The following is a 24,569-nucleotide window of genomic DNA, read 5'->3' on the forward strand; positions in this document are numbered from 1 at the left end:
CTGAATTACAGTAAATGTTTCTGAATGTACACTTACTTGCACATACTGAGCTCGCAGTTCTTTCACCCTTGGTGAGTTGCGCTCAAAAGGTACTCTGTATACTTGTTTCATTCGCATCCTGTTACGATGGAGGACACGGTCAATTGTGGAAATGCTCACACTGTCGATTCCCTGGAAGTGTGTGTTGTCTTGTATCACTCGTTCCTGGATTTCTCTGAGTCGTATTGCATTATCTTGAAGGACCATGCCAACTATAACGGCCTCTTGCTCCCGAGTGAATATAGTTGTCCTTCCACCTGCATGTGGCAGCCTTGCAATTCTACAAAAAGTAGTTGTGCAGTTACAAAACATATTCATGCAGTACAATACATACAGTGATTAACTTTACAAATGTCTATTGAAACAGCTGCATATAGTGTAGTACAGTCAATTTGCAATTACAAAAATACAGTAGTATACTGTACCGGTTCTTCTCTGAATGTCAAATCAAATCAAATCACTATGGTGGACACAGAAAATCGGCTCAAACTGGGTTGCACCCTAAGTCCTGCTTCCCTCCTTGTCAGTCCATGGTCAAGAACATGGTCTATAACTGTTGCTCGAATTTCATCAGATATTTCCACTCTTCGTCCTCCTCTTCCTTGCCCACCTCGCACTCGTCCTCGTCCTCTCACATTGTTTCTTCTATCCATTCTCAGACTTTCTCCTTCCCACCTTCAACAACCTGTTTGCTCTCTGAACTGGCTTATATTGGTTGTGTCGCATCATTTGAAACAGGTTAAATCAATTTTGAGTGGTTGTGTTCAATCAATGACTTGTGTTCTCTATTTGTATTTGATTGTTGCCACTTGTGTTTACCAGTATGGATGACATGTGCATTAGAGTGCAGAATGTGTTTTGAGAATGAGAATGTGTTTAGAGTTTTGCTGAAAAGTCTAAGTGAGATCTGCAAATTGTGTTTTACCATGTGAAATGGTTTAAGGTATTGACAACAGACTGCATAATTAGCTAAATGAGTCCAGGCAACTGAGAACTTTGTTCAGCCAATGGGTTTTTTAGTGTTTTAGCAATTGAGAAAAACTGTAATAGGAATTCAAAATCAGTTGTTGGGAAAAACAGGCCTTAAGACTTCAGTTCTTTGAAATGAAACCCGTTTGTATCAAGTATGTCAGAGTAGGAGTGCTGATCTGGGATCAGGTCTCCTCTATCCATGTTAATACTATTCATTGTGATCTAAAATAGTTTTTTTTTTCCTGTGTCTTGGCGGCCTTAGTGTTTTTTCGGGCCAACTAGGGTGTAAATGTAAATTATTTATTTATTGATGAAAATAATTAAAATGTTTTCATTTTCATTGTAAACTTAAACGACTAAAACCAGATATAAAGTAGAAAAGATAATGAACCTATATATATATTTTAATAAGATAATCTTTGAGAATTTACAATCACCAGAAAGAAAAGAGAAGCCCGTACACTGCTCTTGCTAGTGCCATTGGCCACGCCCACCACCTAAGTCTCACTTTGATCCATAAAAAATCCTGACTCCTTACTCTGAGGCACTTTCTAAATACAGGCCCCAGGCCTGTATTTTCTCCTGCATTGTCCAAGGGATCTCTAGCTACTCCCTGAGGACTTACAAAGCTGATTGATTTCTTTGGGCTTCATTTTCTTCCCCCAGTAGGGTTATGACTGACATAAGGTGGCCTGTCCCTGTAGGATAACACTCAGTCAATACAGGCTGTGTTTTTATGTGTATTGTGAGTTGTAACCCCTGCTCTCAGATGTGCTGTAAACTGGAATAGAGTGAAAGAGTATTGATGTCAGCTGCCAGCTACCTGCGTCCGATTCATTCTTTCTGTGTCTCTCGCTCCTCTCTACTGTACCGCCCGTCCTCTCTACCTCTCTATCAATCTGTCCATCTCAGGATTGCTGTATAACCAGTTCCTCTCCCGGGCTGACTTTGAGGTGTTAAGGGACATTGCTCAGGTCAGATATCTTGTTGTTTTATTTTCTCTCACTCTCTCTCTCTCTCTGGCTGTCAATGAACTCACCAATGAACGTTATTGTAATGAAACAAGGGAGGAACTTGAGGTCTGAGGTGTAATTCCAACCTATGACGTTGGCTCCAGCTCCAGCTGAAGAGACATTGCCGCTGCTTTCTTGTGGGGAGCAGTGATTAACCGTGCATAATAAAACATACTCTTAAATGAATTAGCCTGGCTACCGTCTTCTACCCATCCTCTGACGTTTTGAACTATTAAAACGGGTTGTAGATCAACAAATGTTAGAATTCCATTACCATTATTAGCCTAACATGTAGCAATATGTCTGACCTTCCTGGTCAAAAGTAGTGCACTACATAGGGAATAGGGTGCTATTTTGAGGCACAGGCTCTGTCTTATCACTTTTAACACCCACACTCTCTGTCTGTATCTGTTCCCCAGGGCCTGGGCTGTCTGGTGTGGCAGAACGTGGCTCACAGTGATTGTGGTTTCCCCCGCAGGGACACAGCGAAGTCAAGAGGTTCTGGAAACGACAGAAGAGTCACACTTGATAACACACAAGGGGCATGAGAAAGGGATTAAGAGAGGAAAACAGAAGGGGCATGAGAGAGGGATCACGAGAGGAATTTTTACATTAAATTATATTTTTCCATAAGGAGTTGGCTAGGAAAGACTGGTATCCAGGCTACAGTGACTGGTATTGGGAAAGACAAAATGGAGTAAGCAACTGCAAGTGCTTTGTTTCTGTTTTTGTTGTTGATATTGTCCATTGTCTCTTTTTGGGTTGGTGGGCAAATAAAATGATATGAAGAAATGTATGACAATACCTGTAATTTTATGCATTACCAGCAAACTTTTCAGACATGAGTTGTATGCATTTCCTGAATGGGCTCCCGAGTGGCGCAGTGGTCTAAGGCACTGCATCTCCGTACTATGAAGCTTAACTACAGACACTCTGGTTCAATTCCATGCTGTATCACAACCGGCAGTGATATGGGAGATCCATCTGGTGTTGTCTGGGTTTGGCCGGTGTAGGCCTTCATTGTAAATAAGAATTTGTTCTTAACTGACTTGCCTAGTTATATAAAGGTTCAGTAATTGCAGAAGAGCCATGCATTAAAATGTGGGGATTTAACATGCAAGTCTGCTATTTAATGTTTTTCCAATGTTTAAAAATAAAAAAAATCTGTATAATATGATTAAATCTAACATATCAATGAAACTATATATATTTTTTAATCCACAGCTGATACATTCGACACCAAGTGCTATCAACACAGGGCAGGGGAGTGATACAGCCACATAAATGTTTAATGCCTTCAATCTTATGTTTTTTTGCTGATTTATCGGAAAGTCATGTTATGACAAGATGTCAGAAGGACCGGTTTGAAAGTAAAGTAATTGTACTGGTTCAAACTACAGGACAGATCATGTATTGACGTAATCTGGCGTAAATGGAGCTACATTTTGAGCTAGCTAATTACGTACCTGCAAATTCAGCGCGATACCAGCTAATAGCTAGCTAACCTTAGCTAGTTAGCCAGCCAATTAAAGCAATGGCTTGATTACAGCATTTAGCTAGCTAACATCAGAGACCTAGCTGCTAGTTTAGCTAGGAATAGTTGCTCACTGCAAACGTGAATTTCCGACATGTGGTGCACGTAGCACGTATTTGTACATTTATACGACTTGCATAAATTGACGCTTCACCTCTGGACGAGCGAACCCCGAAACACAGTCGGCCACAAATGGAACCAGGGAACTCGCTTGAAAGTCCATTCGGTTCTGGGGGTCCCGAACCGTCGGATATACGCGAGGAGACCCCCGGCGAAGAGGCTGAGGATGGGGACAACAGCATCCTGAGAGAAGGGGGAGGGAACGAAAACACTCTGGACAAGATGAAAACAGAATGTGAGGATGATGGTGTCACTGGGAAAAAGATTGAGGCTGCTAATGAAGAAGGCAAATATGAAGAGGAACTGGACCCTAGAATTCAGGCAAGTTTAGCATTTTAATGAACGTGTCTGTAGTACAACAGCCTGTACAGTATCTGACTTCTTTCATGTTTTTCATTGCAAACCCATGCTCCAATACTGCTTATATTCCACTGTCAATATAGCTACATTAGCTGTAAATAACCATAGGCAAACTGAATGTCAGTATGGCATACGCTTGCATAATTTAGCTTAATTGCAATTTAAATCCCACATCTGCTTTGCAAATGGCTTCCACAATTTCACAGGGATTTTTTTCATACTTATTGTAATGAAGATTATAGCCAGGCCAAACCCAATATGAAACCTTCTCTCTTATTGTGATGAAGGCCAGTCCCAATACTAAACCTTTACCTTTTTCTCTCTCTCTCTCTCAGGAGGAACTGGAGCACCTCAATCAGGCCAGTGATGAAATCAACAAGCTGGAACTGAAACTGGATGTGAGTGAGCTCTTTGTCAGCTAGCCTCAAACCCAGAATCAAATCTAACATGTCTGGGGAGACTAGGCCTATTTGTCCCAGAACAGACTTATCAGTCACACAACCCAACACAGTACGGTGTCTGTATGACTGATAGTCATATACACTGAGTATATAAAACATTAAGAACACCTGCTCTTTCAATGACCGACTGACCAGGTGACTCCAGCTGAAAGCTATGATCCCTTAATGATGTTATCAACACTTCAATCAGTGTAGATAAAGGGAAGGAGAAAGGTTAAAGAATGATTTTTAAGCCTTGAGACAATAGAGACATGGGTTGTTTATGCCAATCAGAAGGCCACACATACAAGAACTGCAACGCTGCTGGGTTTTTCACGCTTAACAGTTTCCTGTTTTATTTCAAGAATGGTCCACCACCCAAAGGACATCCAGCCAACTTGACACAACTGTGGGAAGCGTTGGAGACAACATGGGCCTTTCGACATGCCCCGACAGGGAAAAAGGGAAGGTGTTTCTAATGTTTGGTATACCCAGTGTATGCTAGTGCTATACTTTTATAAGCTGTCTTTCTTGGGGTGTAGCCTAGTCACTCTTTCTCTTGGTGTTGACATAGATAATGTCATGTGATTCAGGTCTCACTAAGCCGCAAGGTCCTCGTCAACACACTGTTAATTCACTGCACACAGTAATGTAAAGGTTTACCTTTTCATATGTTGTTATTGAGCAGAGGACAGAGAAGCAGTGTGCAGGAGATGACTTACTTCCCTTGCCTCAAGGTCTATTGTGAAGACCTCTTGAGGATGTTATTGGAGTGATATCATTTGATGGTAGCCTATCAATTACAGTACTGAGCTATGAGGTTAACTGGGGAATGTCTCTCTCCTTCAGGATGCTAGGTCCAGCTACAGGAGGATCCTCACTGACTCAGCCAGGAAGCTCAATGCTCAGGGCTCCCAGGTAGGGACCTGCATTGAGAAGGCCAGGCCCTACTACGAAGCCCGCAGACTAGCCAAAGAGGTTGGTGTTTATGTGGGGTTGTGTGTCGGACTGGATGTGTGTTTTGAGTGGTTTGTGGGTGCTCATCGAAAGGTTTTTAATATCTCTGGTGTGGCAAAATAGCCATTTAGTTACCCAGCCTCTGTCAACCTACAGTGCCTTCGGAAAGTATTCAGACCCCTTGACTTTTTAAAAATATTGTTAGGTTACAGTCTTGTTCTAAAATTGATTAAATTGTTCCTCCCCCCCCAATCTACACACAGTACCACATAATGACAAAGCAAAAAAAGTTTTTGGGGAAAATGGCGCCGAAGAACATGGCTGACATTTGACATTACCCCAACCAATTGTGCCATTTAATTTTTTTTGCGTTTTGTGTAACTTAATTGTTTTACTTATTGTGTACGTAATGTTGCCACTACCGTCTCTTATGACCGAAAATAACTTCTGGACTTCAGAAAAGCGATTACTCACCACGGACTGGAAGACATTTTTTCATTTAACGAGTCCGACGAGAAGGATATCCTGTTTTCACTGGAACAGGCCCAGAGCCATGCCTTTTGCGTGAAGAAAGGAAGCCGGAAAAGGGGACGCAGATCGGGGATCCTTCTGAGAATCCGGAGGCGAGCGAGTAAACTCCCAGTGCCTTCCATTCTTCTTGCTAACGTGCAATCGTTAGAAAATAACATTGATGACCTACTATTAAGATTATCCTACCAACGGGACATTAAAAACTGTAACATCTTATGTTTCACAGAGACGTGTCTGAACGAAAATACAGACAATATAGAGCTGGTGGGATTTTCCATTTGCCGGCAGAACAGAGACGCTACCTCTGGTAAGACGAGGGGTGGGGGAGTGGGTCTTTTGTCAATAACAGCTGGTGCGCGATGTCTAATATTTAAAGAAGTCTCGGTATTGCTCGCCTGAGGTAGAGTACCGTATGATAAGCTGCAGACCACATTATCTACCAAGAGAGTTCTCATTCGTATTATTCCTAGCCATATATTTACCACCACAAAACGAAGCTGGCACTAAGACCGCTCTCAACCAACTCTATAAGGCCATAAGCAAAGAAGAAAATGCTCACCCAGAAGCAGCGCTCCTAGTGGCCGGGGCCTTTAATGTAGGCAAATTTAAATCAGTTTTGCCAAATTTTTACCAGCATGTCACATATGCAACCAGGGGGGGAAAAATCCTAGACCACTTTTACTCCACACACAGAGATGCATACAAAGCTCTCCCCCGCCCTCCATTTGGCAAATCTGACAAATTCTATCCTCCTGATTCCTGCTTACAAGCAAAAACTAATGCAGGAAGTAACAGTGACTCGCTCAATACGGAAGTGGTCAGATGACGTGGATGCTACACTACAGGACTGTTTTGCTAGCACAGACTGGAATATGTTCCGGGATTCATCCACTGGCATTGAGGAATACACCACCTCAGTCATCAGCTTCATCAATAAGTGCATCGATGACGTCGCCCCCACAGTGACTGTACGTACATATCCCAACCAGAAGCCATGGATTACAGGCAACATCCGCATCGAGCTAAAGGCTAGAGCTGCCGCTTTCAAGGAGTGGGAGACTAATCCGGACCCTTATAAGAAATCCCGCTATGCCCTCAGACGAACCATCAAACAAGCAAAGCATCAATACAGGATTAAGATTGAAACCTACTACACCGGCTCTGACACTCGTCGGATGTGGCAGGACTTGAAAACTGTTACTGACCACAAAGGGAAACCCAGTGACGCGAGCCTACCAGTTGAGCCTTTTATGCTCGCTTCGAGGCAAGCAACACTGAAGCATGCATGAGAGCACCAGCTGTTCTGGATGACTGTGTGATAACGCTCTCGGTCGCTGATGTGAACAAAACCTTTAAACAGGTCAACATTCACAAAGCCGCAGACGGATTACCAGGACATGTACTCAAAGTATGCGCGGACTAACTGGCAAGTGTCTTCACTGACATTTTCAACCTCTCCCTGACCGAGTCTGTAATACCTACATTTTTCAAGCAGACCACCATAGTCCCTGTGCCAAGGAAGTGAAGGTAACCTGCATAAATGATTACCTTTCCGTGGCACTCACATCGGTAGCTATGAAGTGCTTTGAAAGGCTGGTCATGGCTCACATCAAAAGCATCCTCCCAGACACCCTAGACCCACTCCAATTCGCATCCCGCCCCAACAGATCCACAGATGACGCAATCTCACTCTACACTGCCCTTCCTCACCTGGACAAAAGGAACACCTATGTGAGAATGCTGTTCATTGACTACAGCTCAGCGTTCAACACCATAGTGCCCACGAAGCTCATCACTAAGCTAAGGACTCTGGGACTAAACACCTCCCTCTGCAACTGGATCCTGGATTTCCTGACGGGCCGCCCCCAGGTGGTAAGAGTAGGAGACAACACGTCTGCCACGCTGATCATTAACACGGGGGCCCCTCAGTTAGTCCCCTCCTGTATTCCCTGTTCACCCACGACTGCGTGGCCAAACACGACTCCAACACCATCATTAAGTTTGCTGACGACACAACGATGAGACGGCCTATAGCGAGGAGGTCAGAGAACTGGCAGTGTGGTGCCAGGACAACAACCTCTCCCTCAATGTGAGCAAGACAAAGGAGCTGATTGTGGACTACAGTCCACAATCAGTCGTGCCCAAAACCTTTTTCCCCTCAGGAGACTGAAAAGATTTGGCATGGGTCCCCAGATCCTCAAAAGGTTCTACAGCTGCACCATTGGAGCCTCTTGACCGGTTGCATCACCGCCTGGTATGGCAACTGCTCAGCATCTGACCGTAAGGCGCTACAGAGGGTAGTGCGTACGGCCCAAGCTTCCTGCCATCCAGGACCTACAGTTGAAGTCGGAAGTTTACATACACTTAGGTTGGAGTCATTAAAACTCGTTTTTCAACCACTTCACAAATTTCTTGTTAACAAACTATAGTTTTGGCAAGTCGGTTAGGACATTACTTTGTGCATGACAAGTAATTTTTCCAACAATTGTTTACAGACAGATTAATTCACTGTATCACAATTCCAATGGGTCAGAAGTTTACATGCACTAAGTTGACTGCCTTTTAAACAGATTGAAAAATTCCAGAAAAGGATGTCATGGCTTTAGAAGCTTCTGGTGGACTAATTGACATCATTTGAGTCAATTGGAGGTCTACCTGTGGATGTATTTCAAGGCCAACCTTCCAACTCAATGCCTCTTCGCTTGACATCATGGGAAAATCAAAAGAAATCAGTCAAGACCGCAGAAAAAAAATTGTAGACCTCCACAAGTCTGGTTCATCCTTGGGAGCAATTTCCAAACGCCTGAAGGTACCACGTTCATCCGTACAAACAATAGTACGCAAGTATAAACACCATGGGACCACGCAGCCGTCATACCGCTCAGGAAGGAGATGCGTTCTGTCTCCTAGAGATAAATGTACTACAGCAAAGGACCTTGTGAAGATGCTGGAGGAAACGGGTACAAAAGTATCTATCCACAGTAAAACGAGTCCTATATCGACATAACCTGAAAGGCCGCTCAGCAAGGAAGAAGCCCCTGCTCCAAAACCGCCATTAAAAAAAGCCATACTACGGTTTGCAACTGCACATGGGGACAAAGATCGTACTTTTTGAAGAAATGTCCTCTGGTCTGAAAAAAATAGAACTGTTTGGCCATAATAACCATCGTTATGTTTGGAGGAAAAAGGGGGAGGCTTGCAAGCCGAAGAACTCCATCCCAACCGTGAAGCACGGGGGTGGCAGCATCATGTTGTGGGGGTGCTTTGCTGCAGGAGGGACTGGTGCACTTCACAAAATAGATGGCATCATGAGGATTTAAAATTATGTGGATATATTGAAGCAACATCTCAAGACATCAGTCAGGAATTTAAAGCTTGGTCGCAAATGGGTCTTCCAAATGGACAATGACCCCAAGCATACTTCCAAAGTTGTGGCAAAATCGCTTAGGGACAACAAAGTCAAGGTATTGGAGTGGCCATCACAAAGCCCTGACCTCAATCCTATAGAAACTTTGTGGGCAGAACTGAAAAAGTGTGTGTGAGCAAGGAGGCCTACAAACCTGACTCCGTTACACCAGCTCTGTCAGGAGGAATGGGCCAAAATTCACCCAACTTATTGTGGGAAGCTTGTGGAAGGCTACTCAAAATGTTTGACCCAAGTTAAACAATTTAAAGGCAATGCTACCAAATACTAATTGAGTGTATGTAAACTTCTGACCCACTGGGAATGTGATGAAAGAAATAATTATCTCTACTATTATTCTGACATTTCACATTCTTAAAATAAAATTGTGATCCTAACTGACCTAAGACAGGGCATTTGTACTAGGATTAAATGTCAGGAATTGTGAAAAACTGAGTTTAAATGTATTTGGCTAAGGTGTATGTAAACTTCCGACTTCAACTGTATATAGTAGGCGGTGTCAGAGGAAAGGTTGTAAGAGACTCCAGTCACCCAAGTTATAGACTGTTCTCTCTGCTACCTCATGGCAAGCGTTATCGGAGCGCCAAGTCTAGGACCAAAAGGCCCCTCAACACCCCCAAACCATTAGACTGCTTCTACCCCCCCCCCCCCCCCCCCCCCCTCCATTGTACACTGCTGCTACTCGCTGTTTGTTTGTTACCTATGCATAGTCATGTCGCCCCCACCTACATGTTCAGACTACTTCAACTAGCCTGTACCCCTGCACACAGCCTCGAGTCTTCTTGGGTATGACACTACAAGCTTGGCACACCTGGATTTGGGGAGTTTCTCCCACTCTTCTCTACAGATCCTCTCAAGCTCTGTCAGGTTGGATGGGGGCGTTGCTGCAGAGCTATTTTCAGGTCTCTCCAGAGATGTTCAAGTCTGGGCTCTGGCTGGGCCTCTCAAGGACATTCAGAGACTTGTCCTGAAGCCACTCCTGCATTGTCTTGGCTGTGTGCTTAGGGTTGTTGTCCTGTTGGAAGGTGAACCTCCACCCCGGTCTGAGGTCCTGAGCGCTCTGGAGCAGGTTTTCATCAAGGATCTCTCTGTACTTTGCTCCGTTCATCTTTGCCTCGATCCTGACTAGTCTCCCAGTCCCTGCCGCTGAAAAACATCCCCACAGCATGATTCTGCCATCACCATGCTTCACTGTAGGGATTGTGCCTGGTTTCCTCCAGATGTGATGCTTGGTATTCAGGCCAAAGAGTTCAATCTTGGTTTCATCAGACCAGAGAATCTTGTTTCTCATGGTCTGAGAGTCTTTAGGTGCCTTTTGGCAACTCCAAGTGTGCCCTTTACTCTAGGAGTGGTTGCCATCTGGCCACTCTACCATAAAGATGTGATTGGTGGAGTGCTGCAGAGATGGGAGAACCCTCCAGTAGGACAACCATCTCCAAAGGAGCTCTGTCAGAGCGACCATCATATTCTTGTTCACCTCCCTGACCAAGGCTCTTCTCCCCCGATTGCTCAGTTTGGCTGGGCGGCCAGCTCTAGGAAGAGTCTTGGTGGTTCCTAACTTCTACCATTTAAGAATGATGGAGGCCACTGTGTTCTTGGGGACCTTCAATGCTGCAGACATTTTTTGGTACCCTTCCCCACATCTGTGCCTCGACAAAATCCTGTCTTGGAGCTCTACGGCCAATTCCTTCGACCTCATGGCTTGGTTTTCGCTCTGACGTGCACTGTCAACTGTGGGACCTGATTATAGACAGGTGTGTGCCTTTCCAAATCATGTCCAATCAATTGATTTTACCACAGGTGGACTCCAAGTTGTAGAAACATCTCATGGATGATCAATGGAAACAGAATAAACCTGAGCTCAATTTCAAGTCTCATAGCAAAGGGTTTGAATACTTATGTAAATATGGTATTTCTGATTTTAATAAATTTGCTAAAATTTTCAAAGCTGTTTTCGCTTTGTCATGATGAGGTATTGTGTGTGTGTTGCTGAGGACTTTTTAGAAATGTATTTAATCCATTTTAGAATAAGTAACATAACAAAATGTCAAGGGGTCTGAATACTATCACTGTATATTTGCATAACTTAATCCACACACATGAATGTGTAAAAAAAAATAAAAATAAATAAATGTTTTCATTAAGATTCTTATATGAATTTAACCTCCCAAGTTGTTGTTATAGGCGTAGTACATGAAGCCGCCTAATGAATCATCCTTATTGATTACGTAAAACATTTAACCTTTGGAAGGTGAACTTTTCACCCCAGTCTGAGGTCCCCTTGGTGAAACGGGGCACGAGTGCCAGTCCATGTTTAATCAGCGTTGTGAAGGGTATTTCCAAACTGTAATAGAACTAATGGAAATCTTTTAGTGTAACCCTCAGGGATCTAATTGAAACCAATTAAGCAAATCATGGATTGGAAATGTGATCTGGTTAGCAGCAACCAACCTCACGGCCAATGCTATGAAAATGCAGCAGAGAAAAGGAGAAGACACTAGGATCGGTAGGACATTTAGCTATGTCTATGTCTATGCTTAAGGAGACTGGCACCGTGTGATCAATGTTAGGAAAATCTACAGTGTCTTCAGAAAGTATTCACACCCGTTGACTTTTTACCCACATTTTGTTGTTATAATCTATTTTGAATTCAGGCTATATCTTCTTTCCCCCCTCACCCATGTACGCTCAATACCCCATAATGACAAAGTGAAAACATGTTTTTTTGTTGAAATTTTGCAAAATGTGTTAAATGAAATACTTAATTTCCATAAGTATTCACAGCCCTGAGTCAATACTTTGTAGAATCACCTTTGGCAGAATTTACAGCTGTGAGTGTTTCTGGGTAAGTCTCTAAGAGCTTTCCACACCTGGATTGTGCAACATTTACCCATTATTCTTTTCAAAATTCTTCAAGCTCTGTTAAATTGTTTGTTGATCATTGCTAGACAACCATTTTCAGGTCTTGCCATAGATTTAAGTAGATTTAAGTCAAAACTGTAACTCGGCCACTCAGGAACATTCACTGTCTTCTTGGTAAGCAACTCCAGTGTAGATTTGGCCTTGTGTTTTAGTTATAGTCCTGATGGAAGGTGAAATCATCTCCCAGTGTCTGGTGGAAAGCAGACTAAACCAGGTTTTCCTCAAGGATTTTGCCTGTGCTTAGCTCATTTACGTAGATCCTGAAACTCCTCAGGGCTTAACGATTACAAGCATACCCATAACATGATGCAGCCATCACTATGCTTGAAAGTATGGAGAGTGGTACTCAGTGAAGTGTTTATATTGGATTTACCCCAAACATAACGCTTTGTATTCAGGAAATAAAGTTAATTTCTTTCCCACATTTTTTGCATTATTACTTTAGTTTCTTGTTGCAAACAGGATGAATGTTTTGGAATATTTATATTCTGTACAGGCTTCTTTCTTTTCACTCTGTCAGTTAGGTTAGTATTGTGGAGTAACTACAATGTTGTTGATCCATCTGTGGTTTTCTCCTATCACAGCCATTAAACTCTAACTGTTTTAAAAGTCACCATTGTCCTCATGTTGAAATCCCTGAGTGGTTTCCTTCCTCTCCGGCAACTGAGTTAGGAAGGACACCTGTATCTTTGTAGTGACTAGGTGTATTGATAGACCATACAAAGTGTAATTTATAACTTCACCACGCTCAAAGGGATATTCAGCGTCTGCTTTTTTAAATTTAATCTACCAATAGGTGCCCTTCTTTGCGAGACATTGTAAAACCTCCCTGGTCTTTGTGGTTGAATGTGTTTTTTGAAATTCACTGCTGTACCTTACAGATAATTGTATGTGCGGGGTACAGAGTTGAGGTATTCATTCAAAAATCATGTTAAACGTTATTGTACACAGTGAGTCCATGCAACTTATGTGACTTGTTAAGCACCTTTTCCTCCTCCAACCTGTCTCTGTTTGCCTTAACAAAGGGATTGAATACTTCTTAACTCAAGACATTTCAGCTTTTCATTTTTCAATCCTTTTTTGAATTCAGGCTGTAACACAACAAAATGTGGAATAAGTCAAGGGGGTATGAATACTTTCTGAAGGCACTGTAGATGAGAAAAGTAGAAAGAATCTGGGCGGTATAATTTAGGTATAATTCAGGCATTTAGGTGTTAACTACGTCGACGTCTATTCAGGAGACAAGACAACCAAGCACTCTTTTTTTTTCGGGGGTGATTTTTATTTTTATTATTCTGTCCACAAAACCGTTGCTTGGTTTGACCTGGCACACGTCTGACTGCTATTGAGCGAGACAGACGGTCAAGGGAACCGTGTCACAAAAATGATTATAACTGGTGAAGCAGTCATCAATCTTTGCCTGACGACCCTAAACTTTGAGAAAGAGAAGAAGACCGAGGACGGGTCTATGGCAGACCTTGTGCGTCCATCCGCCCCCCGCCCCCTCCTGCTGATGCGGCCTCTCTCCGGGTACATCGGCTCTACCCTCCCCTGGGATTCTGAGTCACCTTGAGTGTTCCAAATGGCATCCTATTCCCTTGTATAGTGCACTACTTTTGACCAGGGCCCTATGGCTAGTAGTGCACTATGTATAGGGCATAGGGTGCCATTTGGGACCTACACCTTGTCTCGAATTGCCCCTCTCCTTCTCCCTAAACCAACATGGACAAATCTTCCCCCTCTCTGGCTTTGACATAATTTACCAACTAGCATGACTAGAATACGATGAGGATCAGCTATTTTCATGGTTCACTTCTCTATGATTTGTAGCTGTTGCTGCCGTCTTCTTGTTTTATAGCTGGTGACGGGGAGACTTCCTGTTTTCCTCAGTGTCACCATCATTCTCCTGATTTTAGAGGCTAATCCTAACTTCCATTTAAATCAGATTTTCATTTAGTCATGGATTTATGTCAATGGGAATTACATTTTAAACATTACTGTAAGTAAATATTCGTCCCTTTAGTAATTGGTTTGTCGTCTGGTTGGTTGTGGTGTGTCTGTTACTGAACTTTGATTTGGTTGTGGTGTCTCTCTTTACTATGATTCATTGTAGTGTCCTTAGCTGAACTATGATTGGTTGTCGTATCTCTGTTATGAAACTATTTATAGGTTGTGTGGTCTCTTCACACTGAACTATGATTGGTTGTGTGTTCTTTACTGAACTGTGATTGGTTGTTGTTTTCATAGGCCCAGCAGGAGACGCAGAAGGCAGCGTTGCGGTACGAGAGAGCCGTCTCCATGCATACGGCTGCCAGAGAGATGGTGTACGTGGCAGAGCAGGGGCTCCTGGCAGACAGGAACACTCTGGACCCTACCTGGCAGGAGATGCTCAACCACGCCACCTCCAAGGTACAGAGAGAGAGAGAGGAGGGGGTCCTCCAAGATACAGAGAGAGAGAGAGGAGGGGGTCCTCCAAGGTACAGAGAGAGAGAGAGAGGAGGGGGTCCTCCAAGGTACAGAGAGAGAGAGAGAGAGGAGGGGGTCCTCCAAGGTACAGAGAGAGAGAGAGGAGGGGGTCCTCCAAGGTACAGAGAGAGAGAGAGAGGAGGGGGTCCTCCAAGGTACAGAGAGAGAGAGAGGAGGGGGTCCTCCAAGGTACAGAGAGAGAGAGAGAGAGAGGAGGGGGTCCTCCAAGGTACAGAGAGAGAGAGAGGAGGGGGTCCTCCAAGGTACAGAGAGAGAGAGGGGGTCCTCCAAGGTACAGAGAGAGAGAGAGAGGAGGGCGTCCTCCAAGGTACAGAGAGAGAGGAGGGGGTCCTCCAAGGGAGAGGACAGGTCGTAGCTATGGCAGACCAGGAGTGCTGATCTCTGAAGTGCTTTATGAATACAGGGCCAGGGGCTATTCAACTCTGGTTCTGGTGGGCCGAAACAACATTTCTGGTTTCATTTTCTCCTTCTCATCAGGGACTGATTCAGACGTGGTATAGCAGGTGAGTGGTTAACTACCAGGTAGAAAGAAAACCCCATTAGTACTTCAACCCAAAGTCCAGGAGTTGGTTATCTTTGTACTGGACAGTGAATACTTGTGGCTAATAGTGCTGAGAGATTAGTGCTTTTTGAGGTCCGTTTGGTTTGATTATTTTTTTAAATATCAAGAATTTCAGTTTCGGGAAAAAAAAGAAGAAAAAAATGTATTATGAAAAATGGACATTAAAATAATTTAGAGCTTTTTAATGGAAATTCCAAAGCCCAAAATAGTGAACATTCAATTGCCAAAACGTTGAAAATATTCCCTTGTCTCTGTCAGGTCCACGTGAGGTAGACCTTTTGTTATTTTTAATGTCAGACTGCTCAGCCAGCCAGACAGTGTTATCGCTGTACTCCCCATACTGTCTGTAGTCATCCTATTTAGCTAGCCTGTCTAAGCGTGCTGCAGAGCTGTCTGACGAAATCATTTTACTACTTCTTCAAAGTAGATCAGGCATACTTTCACCAACTGTCTCTATTCCTCTCTCTCGTCGTTGTGTACAGTCAGTACTCTCTCGTACAGTCTGTGTATCTAATTTAAGGTAGCAGGCGTTTAAAGTCTACCCATCTTTGTCCGAGACGGAAATAACAGGCGCAATGGATTATGGTCATGTAGTTAATTACCACGTTTGTTTTTTGTTTGTTGCTGAACTAGGTTGAATATTTGCCTAATGAAAACTACAACTCCCTTCAGCGTCCCACATAGTTCTTGACTTCTCTCTAGAGAAGCAGCGCGTCGGGCTGAAAAACACCAGAACTAAGTGGAATTCAAATAATTTAACCGACATCGGTCAATTAGTTTAATAATCACAAAAAACTGACATTTCGGTTAATTGCTCAGCACTAATCGCTAAAGCTATATCTATGACAGACCGTTAAGAAGACCGAGGACGGGTCTATGACAGACCGTTAAGAAGACCGAGGACGGGTCTATGGCAGACCGAGGACGGGTCTATGGCAGACCGAGGACGGGTCTATGGCAGACCGAGGACGGGTCTATGGCAGACCGAGGACGGGTCTATGGCAGACCGAGGACGGGTCTATGGCAGACCGAGGACGGGTCTATGGCAGACCGAGGACGGGTCTATGGCAGACCGAGGACCGGTCTATGGCAGACCGAGGACCGGTCTATGGTAATGGTTTAACTTTGGTCCTGGAGGGCTGAAACACTTCTGTTTTTTTTTATTCTCTCTTTCTAACCAGGGACTGATTCAGACCTGGTACAGAAATGTTCTCTGTATTAGACAATGACAGAGGGTAGTGCGTACAGCCCAGTACATCACTGGGGCCAAGCTTCCAGCCATCCAGGACCTCTATACCAGGTGGTGTCAGAGGAAGGCCCTAAAAATTGTCAAAGACTCCAGTCACCCCACTCATAGACTGTTCTCTCTACTACCGCACGGCAAGCGGTACCGGAGCGCCAAGTCTAGGACCAAGAGGCTTCTAAACAGCTTCTATCCCCAAGCCATAAGACTCCTGAACAATTAATCAAATGGCCACTGCTGCTACTCGCTGTTCATTATCTATGCATAGTCACTTTACCCCTACCTGCATGTACAAATTACCTCGATTAACCTGTATCCTCACACATTGACTCGGTACCTGTAGCCTCGTTATTTTATTGTTTATTTAATAAATATTTTCTTAACCAACAATGCAGTTCAAGAAATCGAGTTAAGGGCTTGTAAGTAATCATTTCACAGGAAGGTCTGTTGTATTGGGTGCATGTGACACAATTTGATTTGATGACCCAGTACTGGAGTTGATTATCTCTGTACTAGATTATCACTAGCTTACTACTGGCTAAAGCTTATCTATGGTAGACGGTGAATGATGGTGGAGGGGAAAGGGTGTGAGAACTATCAATCTCTTCATCCTACAAGTTTGTAGTTGAATCAGGTCCCATGTGAAACGTTAAGCCTCAGAGTGGATGTTTTAAGGGTGTCAGCAGCTGTTTACTATGTCTCCCAGCAGGGGGACGGACACTCTCTCTGTGCTTAATTCATGCGGACCAGTACACTTTATAAAGATCAAGGTTGGACGTCCACGTTCTCATGTTCTCATCACGCCGCTATTCTGTTCTGCTATGGAAGTGATTCACAGGGCAATTAACGTGTGTGTGTGTGTGTATATGAGATTGAAGAGAGGGACTCTCACCCAGGTATTATCACCACCTAACAGCTGGTAGTGCTGCTGATGCCTTAATAATGCTTTGTTCCTCCCTGAGGGACGGTGTGAGGGACGGTGTGAGGGACGGTGTGAGGGACGGTGTGAGGTGAAATAAGGGATCCTGCTGTTGTTTCTTTTCTCCTTGTAAAAGTGCCAGTGTGGATGCTGATGATTGATGGGGAAAGAGGCACCTAGAGAGTGGCGGCGGGGTTGATGTCTAAAGGCATGACCGACGGCTGCTGAGGGGGTGTGTGTGTGTGTGTGTGTGTGTGTGTGTGTGTGCCCCAGGTTAACGAGGCAGAGGAGGAGCGGCTGCGGAGCGAGAGGGAGCACCAGCGGGTCACTCAGCTGTGCCAGGAGGCAGAACAACGTGTCCAGACCCTTCAGAAATCCCTCAAGAGGTTCATCATCAAGTCCAAACCTTACTTCGAGCTCAAGGCTCAGTTCAACCACCTACTAGAGGTGAGTAGCCTTGTCTCAGACAGAATGACCCACAGGAGCTTATCTCTCTAAACGAGTTCACGATTGTACTCACTGTAGGATAGTCAGTACATTGTAACTATCAATCTGCCAGTGTGATGTAACAACAACACATCAACGTGTGTTGTTACTCTGAGTTCACTATAAGCTGCGGTGTCCCTCATGGTTTGGTGCTACGACCAGTCTCTTTCTGATCGGCCATGTTTTAAGCAACACGTGATCCGCTAGTGTGAGAAGCTCCCGTTTTTGATTTTATTTAAACGAAACCAGTGCATAAAGCAGACCGGCTCCGCGAGAGGCTCGCGCTGCTCAGCATTAAAAATAACACTGTTCTATTTTCAAGATTTCGACAAGCTGGTTCACCCAAGAACACTTGGAGCAGGGAACACTTGGAGCAGGGATTGAGGGATTGAAATGTAGAACACTGACAATGAGTCCCAAATAGAACCCTATTTCCTACATTTCCTATTTCCTACCCTAGTAGGAAACCAGTGAAACATTTTGGGGTACAAATCCTGTTACTTCAATTTCATTTTTTTTTGACAGGGGCACAAGGCAAAGGTGGTGCAGCTGGATGAACGCGTTGCTAGGGTCAAAACGCGCTACTCCGTCGCCCTGCGCAACCTGGAGCAAATCAGCGAGCAGATCCATGCCCAGAGGGGGCGTGTCCGAGCCACCAGGGCCCGCCCCGTAGCCTGCGGTGGGCGGAGCTCCCCAGTGGGGGCGGAGGCTGAGGTCAAAGCTGTGGTCGGGGTTCAGGTTGGAGGAGCCTGTGGCGGAGGAGGAGGAGGAGGAGGGTTGGAGGAGAAGGACTGGGCTGATGGAGAGAAGACCAGGCAGTGGGTGGAGAGACACAGAGAGCAGGGCTGGGGACACAGGGAGAGGGGAGAGACAGGGTCAGACTCCATGTCTGTCATCAGCCTCCAGACCATCGCCTCGGACCTGGAGAAATGTGACTCGGTGGGGCACCTGGGGGACCTGAGTGACGTGAGCAGCCTGATGGGAGAGGACTGGGAGAGGGACCGGTCCCTTATGGCTGAGAACAGAGACAGGAACCCAAGGGCAGAGGAGAGAGTTGTGAGGGAGATGGACATCCCTGCTCCAAGGCAGGATAGATTGGAGGTGGTGAGGGAGGGGAGAGCGAGACAGGAGAGCTTTGTCAAGCAGCACCATAGAAGTGTGAGTTTGTGAAACCAGAATAGAAGGCACTGTGTGACGAATGATCAGATAAAGGAATGAAATCAAGAGCGAGCAAAGAATACAGACGGCGATTGTGGAAGTTCTGTTTGAGGGATTGAAATGTAGAACACTGACAATGAGTCCCAAATAGAACCCTATTCCCTACATAGTGCACTACTTTTGACCAGGGCCTATAGGGAATAGGTTGCAATTTGGCACACAGCCTGCATCATTGTGACACTGCAGAGGGGAGTAGCAGGGAGGGTGGCTGGTACATCATGCACACAGAGAGAGAAGAGGAAGTGTTAGGTGATTCACAAGGTCCTTGTGGGACTTGTAGTTCCTACACTCTAATCTGTCTATTGTTCAACACCAGTAAGATATCAGTGACCTGAGGTAAAGCTAGTCTTAACACAGTACTGTGTGTAAATACAGATACGGAACATAGAGCATACTCTACTGACTGTTTCACATGCAGCTGAACGTTTTACACAGCAAAGCTTATTTTATCAATGCTATTTCTATATTGACATTAGGCCCTTAATAAACGCCTTTTGTGCTTTTTTACAAATTGATTGAATTACCACAGAATTTACCACAGAAATGTAATTCCGCTCGTCCTTGGAATTAACAAAAGGTGTTGATACAGGCAATACTGCTCTCTCTCTCTCTCCCTCTTCAGTAGAAATAGATTTTAAAACATTTTATTTTGTTATTAGACCTGTTTTTGTGTTTTTTACCCCAGTAGAATGTTCTGGAAATGTTCCCAGCACCCAGAGGGCCAACGACTCCCTCCGACACCAGACTGTAGAGAATTTCTCTGAATTTCTCACCTAACACTTCTCTGACCTTTCACAATCTCTGCTTTCTGTCGGGAAGAAATAATGTGTCTGCTATCCTGATCTTACACAAGAAAATGTGTCCAAAATGGCACCCTATTCCATTTGTAGTGCACTACATTTGACAAGGGCACATTTGGGCTCTGGTCAAAAGTAGTGCACTATATAGGGACTCGGGTGACATTTAGGACTCATGCAAGATGTTACACTGCATGGTGGGAAATGGTTCTAATGAACTCCTTTTTAGTATTGCGTAAACCATAAAGAACAGTTTTTTTTTGAGGAACGTCAAAAATAATATTTTAATTCTACTCAAATGTATTTTAAGTGCTTTTGACCCTCCCTATTTTTAAAATATTATTTTACATATTCTGAGAATTTAATGGCCCTTTGTCTTTGACATGTTTTGTAATCAAGGAATCCCAATTCTAACCATTAATTATTTAATTTCTTAACTGTCTTCCTTTTAATAGTGAGACAATTTTTGTGAAGTTTTCATTGTTTTAGATTTAAATACTTACTTTACCAGTGTTTTACCATAGTTAACATTGTTGAAAAATTTACTTGCATTTCACCTGCTCTTAACGCCACTAAATTCTATTGTAGTGTAACATCTGGGTGTAGTAGATGGTTACGATGTTTTTGTATCGGGGTTTTCACTTCCTGGGGTTATTTTTGACCAGTTTCTTCTCTTGTTCATTTTGTACCTGTTGACTGGTACCGTACCTTGATTTTATTGATCTCACCAGACACGGACACTAAATCACTACACTAGAGAGACACAGGGAGGTAGAGAGGGAGGGAGGGAGGTAGAGAGGGAGGGAGGTAGAGAGGGAGGTAGAGGTAGAGGTAGGGAGGGAGGTAGAGAGGTAGAGAGGGAGGGAGGGAGGGAGGTAGAGAGGTAGGGAGGGAGGTAGAGAGGGAGGGAGGGAGGGAGGAAGAGAGAGGGAGGGAAGGAAGATGTGGTATTTACTGTTAATGTACATTTGAATGTTTTGTTCATGGAGACCAGTGCCATTGATTTGAATCGTTTGCCTGTTTTAAAGTGGATTTGACCATGAATACTTGTGGCGTTTTTTTGTTTTTCCCTTTTTACACTCCTTACCCCTTCGCCCAGCCATCCGTCGTTCACCCTCGTTACCTGGCTGCTCCCTCCTCTTAACCTGGGCAATATCACATTCGCTTCGTCCCACAATGCCCCCACTACCACCACTCCATCCGCTGATAAATGCTGACTTGGGATCGGTGGTCAGTTTGTGGGTCACTCTCAAATGGCACCCTATTCCCTATATAGTGCACTAGGGCCCATAAGACCCTGGTCTAAAGTAGTGCACTATGTAGGGAATAGGGTGTGTGAAGCATGAATGGAAGGTCTTCTCATTTGCCTGCTCCCACTTGACACCGTGTTTTATTTGTTCATGTAAATGGGCTGCATCCCAAATACAGCAGTAGTACATTCCCTACGTAGTGCACTACTTATGTGCCCTGGTCAAAAATAACTGCACTATATAGGGGATTATAGTGCCATTTTTAAAGTGTAGTGGATGTATAGCAATACTGAGGATATGAATGTTAACTTATTAATCATGTATATGTTAATTTATGGAATGATGCTGTTACAACTATTAAACTTTGATTTAACAATCTGTTTCATCTGGTTTCTGTGGAATGGGTTTGTTCATCTGGGTAAAGTCATATAGCCTTCTGTGGAATGGGGTGTTCATCTGGGTAAAGTCATATAGCCTTCTGTGGAATGGGTTTGTTCATCTGGGTAAAGTCATATAGCCTTCTGTGGAATGGGTTTGTTCATCTGGGTAAAGTCATATAGCCTTCTGTGGAATGGGTTTGTTCATCTGGGTAAAGTCATATCACCTTCTGTGGAATGGGTTTGTTCATCTGGGTAAAGCCATATAGCCTTCTATGGAATGGGTTTGTTCATCTGGGTAAAGCCATATAGCCTTCTGTGGAATGGGTTTGTTCATCTGGGTAAAGTCATATAGCCTTCTGTGGAATGGGGTGTTCATCTGGGTAAAGTCATATAGCCTTCTGTGGAATGGGTTTGTTCATCTGGGTAAAGTCATATCGCCTTCTGTGGAATGGGTTTGTTTATCTGGGTAAAGTCATATCGCCTTCTGTGGAATGGGTTTGTTTATCTGGGTAAAGTCATATCGCCTTCTGTGGAATGGGTTTGTTCATCTGGGTAAAGTCATATAGCCTTCTGTGGAATGGGTTTGTTCATCTGGGTAAAGTCATATAGCCTTCTGTGGAATGGGTTTGTTCATCTGGGTAAAGTCATATAGCCTTCTGTGGAATGGGTTTGTTCATCTGGGTAAAGTCATATAGCCTTCTGTGGAATGGGTTTGTTCATCTGGGTAAAGTCATATAGCCTTCTGTGGAATGGGTTTGTTCATCTGGGTAAAGTCATATAGCCTTCTGTGGAATGGGTTTGTTCATCTGGGTAAAGTCATATAGCCTTCTGTGGAATGGGTTTGTTCATCTGGGTAAAGTCATATAGCCTTCTGTGGAATGGGTTTGTTCATCTGGGTAAAGCCATATAGCCTTCTGTGGAATGGGTTTGTTCATCTGGGTAAAGTCATATAGCCTTCTGTGGAATGGGTTTGTTCATCTGGGTAAAGTCATATAGCCTTCTGTGGAATGGGTTTGTTCATCTGGGTAAAGTCATATAGCCTTCTGTGGAATGGGTTTGTTCATCTGGGTAAAGTCATATAGCCCAAAATATAAAAGCTGATGGTCTCTCCCCAAAGAAAACGTCCCACATTGAGAACTTGTTTCAGTCTCGTTTTTGCATCTGTCTTTTGTTTTGATTTCGAATCATTCCAGACTACCAACTATGACTTCAGCTCTTCATGTGTGCTTGTGTGAACCATTGATGCATAACGTGCATTTTGTCACGCCATTGAAATCCCAGTAGGACACATTCATTTGCAGATCCTTGTACCCCCATTGTCATAAGCAGTTGCCGCTGTTGTATTTCATAAGAGTCTTATCAATTGTAGTTTTCCACACTCCGGTACACTTTCTGTAGAATTGTTACAACCGTCCCTGGAGGCAGAGTTACCGTAGCATGATATTATGTGCAGGTGGGCCTCTGTTGTGATCTGCAGTCTGAGAGAAACACAGGGTGGATATAACCAAACACCAATGGTAACAGCATGCTGCAGTCGGAGAGAAACACAGGGTGGATATAACCAAACACCAATGGTAACAGCATCCTGCAGTCGGAGAGAAACACAGGGTGGATATAACCAAACACCAATGGTAACAGCATCATGCAGTCGGAGAGAAACACAGGGTGGATATAACCAAACACCAATGGTAACAGCATCCTGCAGTCGGAGAGAAACACAGGGTGGATATAACCAAACACCAATGGTAACAGCATGCTGCAGTCGGAGAGAAACACAGGGTGGATATAACCAAACACCAATGGTAACAGCATCCTGCAGTCGGAGAGAAACACAGGTATGATATAACCAAACACCAATGGTAACAGCATGCTGCAGTCGGAGAGAAACACAGGGTGGATATAACCAAACACCAATGGTAACAGCATCATGCAGTCGGAGAGAAACACAGGGTGGATATAACCAAACACCAATGGTAACAGCATCATGCAGTCGGAGAGAAACACAGGGTGGATATAACCCAACGCCAATGGTAACAGCATCCTGCAGTCGGAGAGAAACACAGGGTGGATATAACCAAACACCAATGGTAACAGCATCATGCAGTCGGAGAGAAACACAGGGATGATATAACCCAACGCCAATGGTAACAGCATGCTGCAGTCGGAGAGAAACACAGGGATGATATAACCCAACACCAATGGTAACAGCATCCTGCATGGTATGTCTGTCTACTCTGTGAAACTGAATATCAATGACACATGCGGAGTCCCAAATGGCACCCTATACAGTCGTGGCCAAAAGTTTTGAGAATGACACAAATATTATTTTTCACAAAGTCTGCTGCCTCAGTTTGTATGATGGCAATTTGCAAATACTCCAGAATGTTATGAAGAGTGATCAGATGAATTGCAATTAATTGCAAAGTCTCTCTTTGCCATGCAAATGAATCCCCCCAAAAAACATTTCCACTGCATTTCAGCCCTGCCACAAAAGGACCAGCTGACATCATGTCAGTGATTCTCTCGTTAACACAGGTGTGAGTGTTGACGAGGACAAGGCTGGAGATCACTCTGTCATGCTGATTGAGTTCGAATAACAGACTGGAAGCTTCAAAAGGAGGGTGGTGCTTGGAATCGTTGTTCTTCCTCTGTCAATCATGGTTACCTGCAAGGAAAACGTGCCGTCATCATTGCTTTGCACAAAAAGGGCTTCACAGGCAAGGATATTGCTGCCAGTAAGATTGCACCTAAATCAACCATTTATCGGATCATCAAGAACTTCAAGGAGAGCAGTTCAATTGTTGTGAAGAAGGCTTCAGGGCGCCCAAGAAAGTCCAGCAAGCGCCAAGACCGTCTCCTGAAGTTGATTCAGCTGTGGGATCGGGGCACCGCCAGTACAGAGCTTTCTCAGGAAT

The 24,569-nt window shown here is 44.1% G+C and overlaps 1 protein-coding gene across 1 annotated transcript; it reads left to right on the top strand.

Annotated features, from left to right (window-relative positions):
• Positions 1-3,296: 3,296 nt before the first annotated feature.
• Positions 3,297-20,842, top strand: sh3bp5lb (SH3-binding domain protein 5-like, b). Its single transcript, XM_071368990.1, has 6 exons — positions 3,297-3,999; positions 4,374-4,436; positions 5,328-5,456; positions 14,560-14,721; positions 17,797-17,970; positions 18,535-20,842. Exons 1-6 carry the CDS (start codon positions 3,751-3,753, stop codon positions 19,177-19,179), a joined length of 1,422 nt encoding a protein of 473 aa, XP_071225091.1. The 5' UTR covers positions 3,297-3,750; the 3' UTR covers positions 19,180-20,842.
• The last annotated feature ends 3,727 nt before the right edge of the window (positions 20,843-24,569 follow it).

Source organism: Salvelinus alpinus, chromosome 26, assembly GCF_045679555.1.
Source record: "Salvelinus alpinus chromosome 26, SLU_Salpinus.1, whole genome shotgun sequence".
In the NCBI taxonomy this organism is placed as follows: Eukaryota; Metazoa; Chordata; class Actinopteri; order Salmoniformes; family Salmonidae; genus Salvelinus; species Salvelinus alpinus.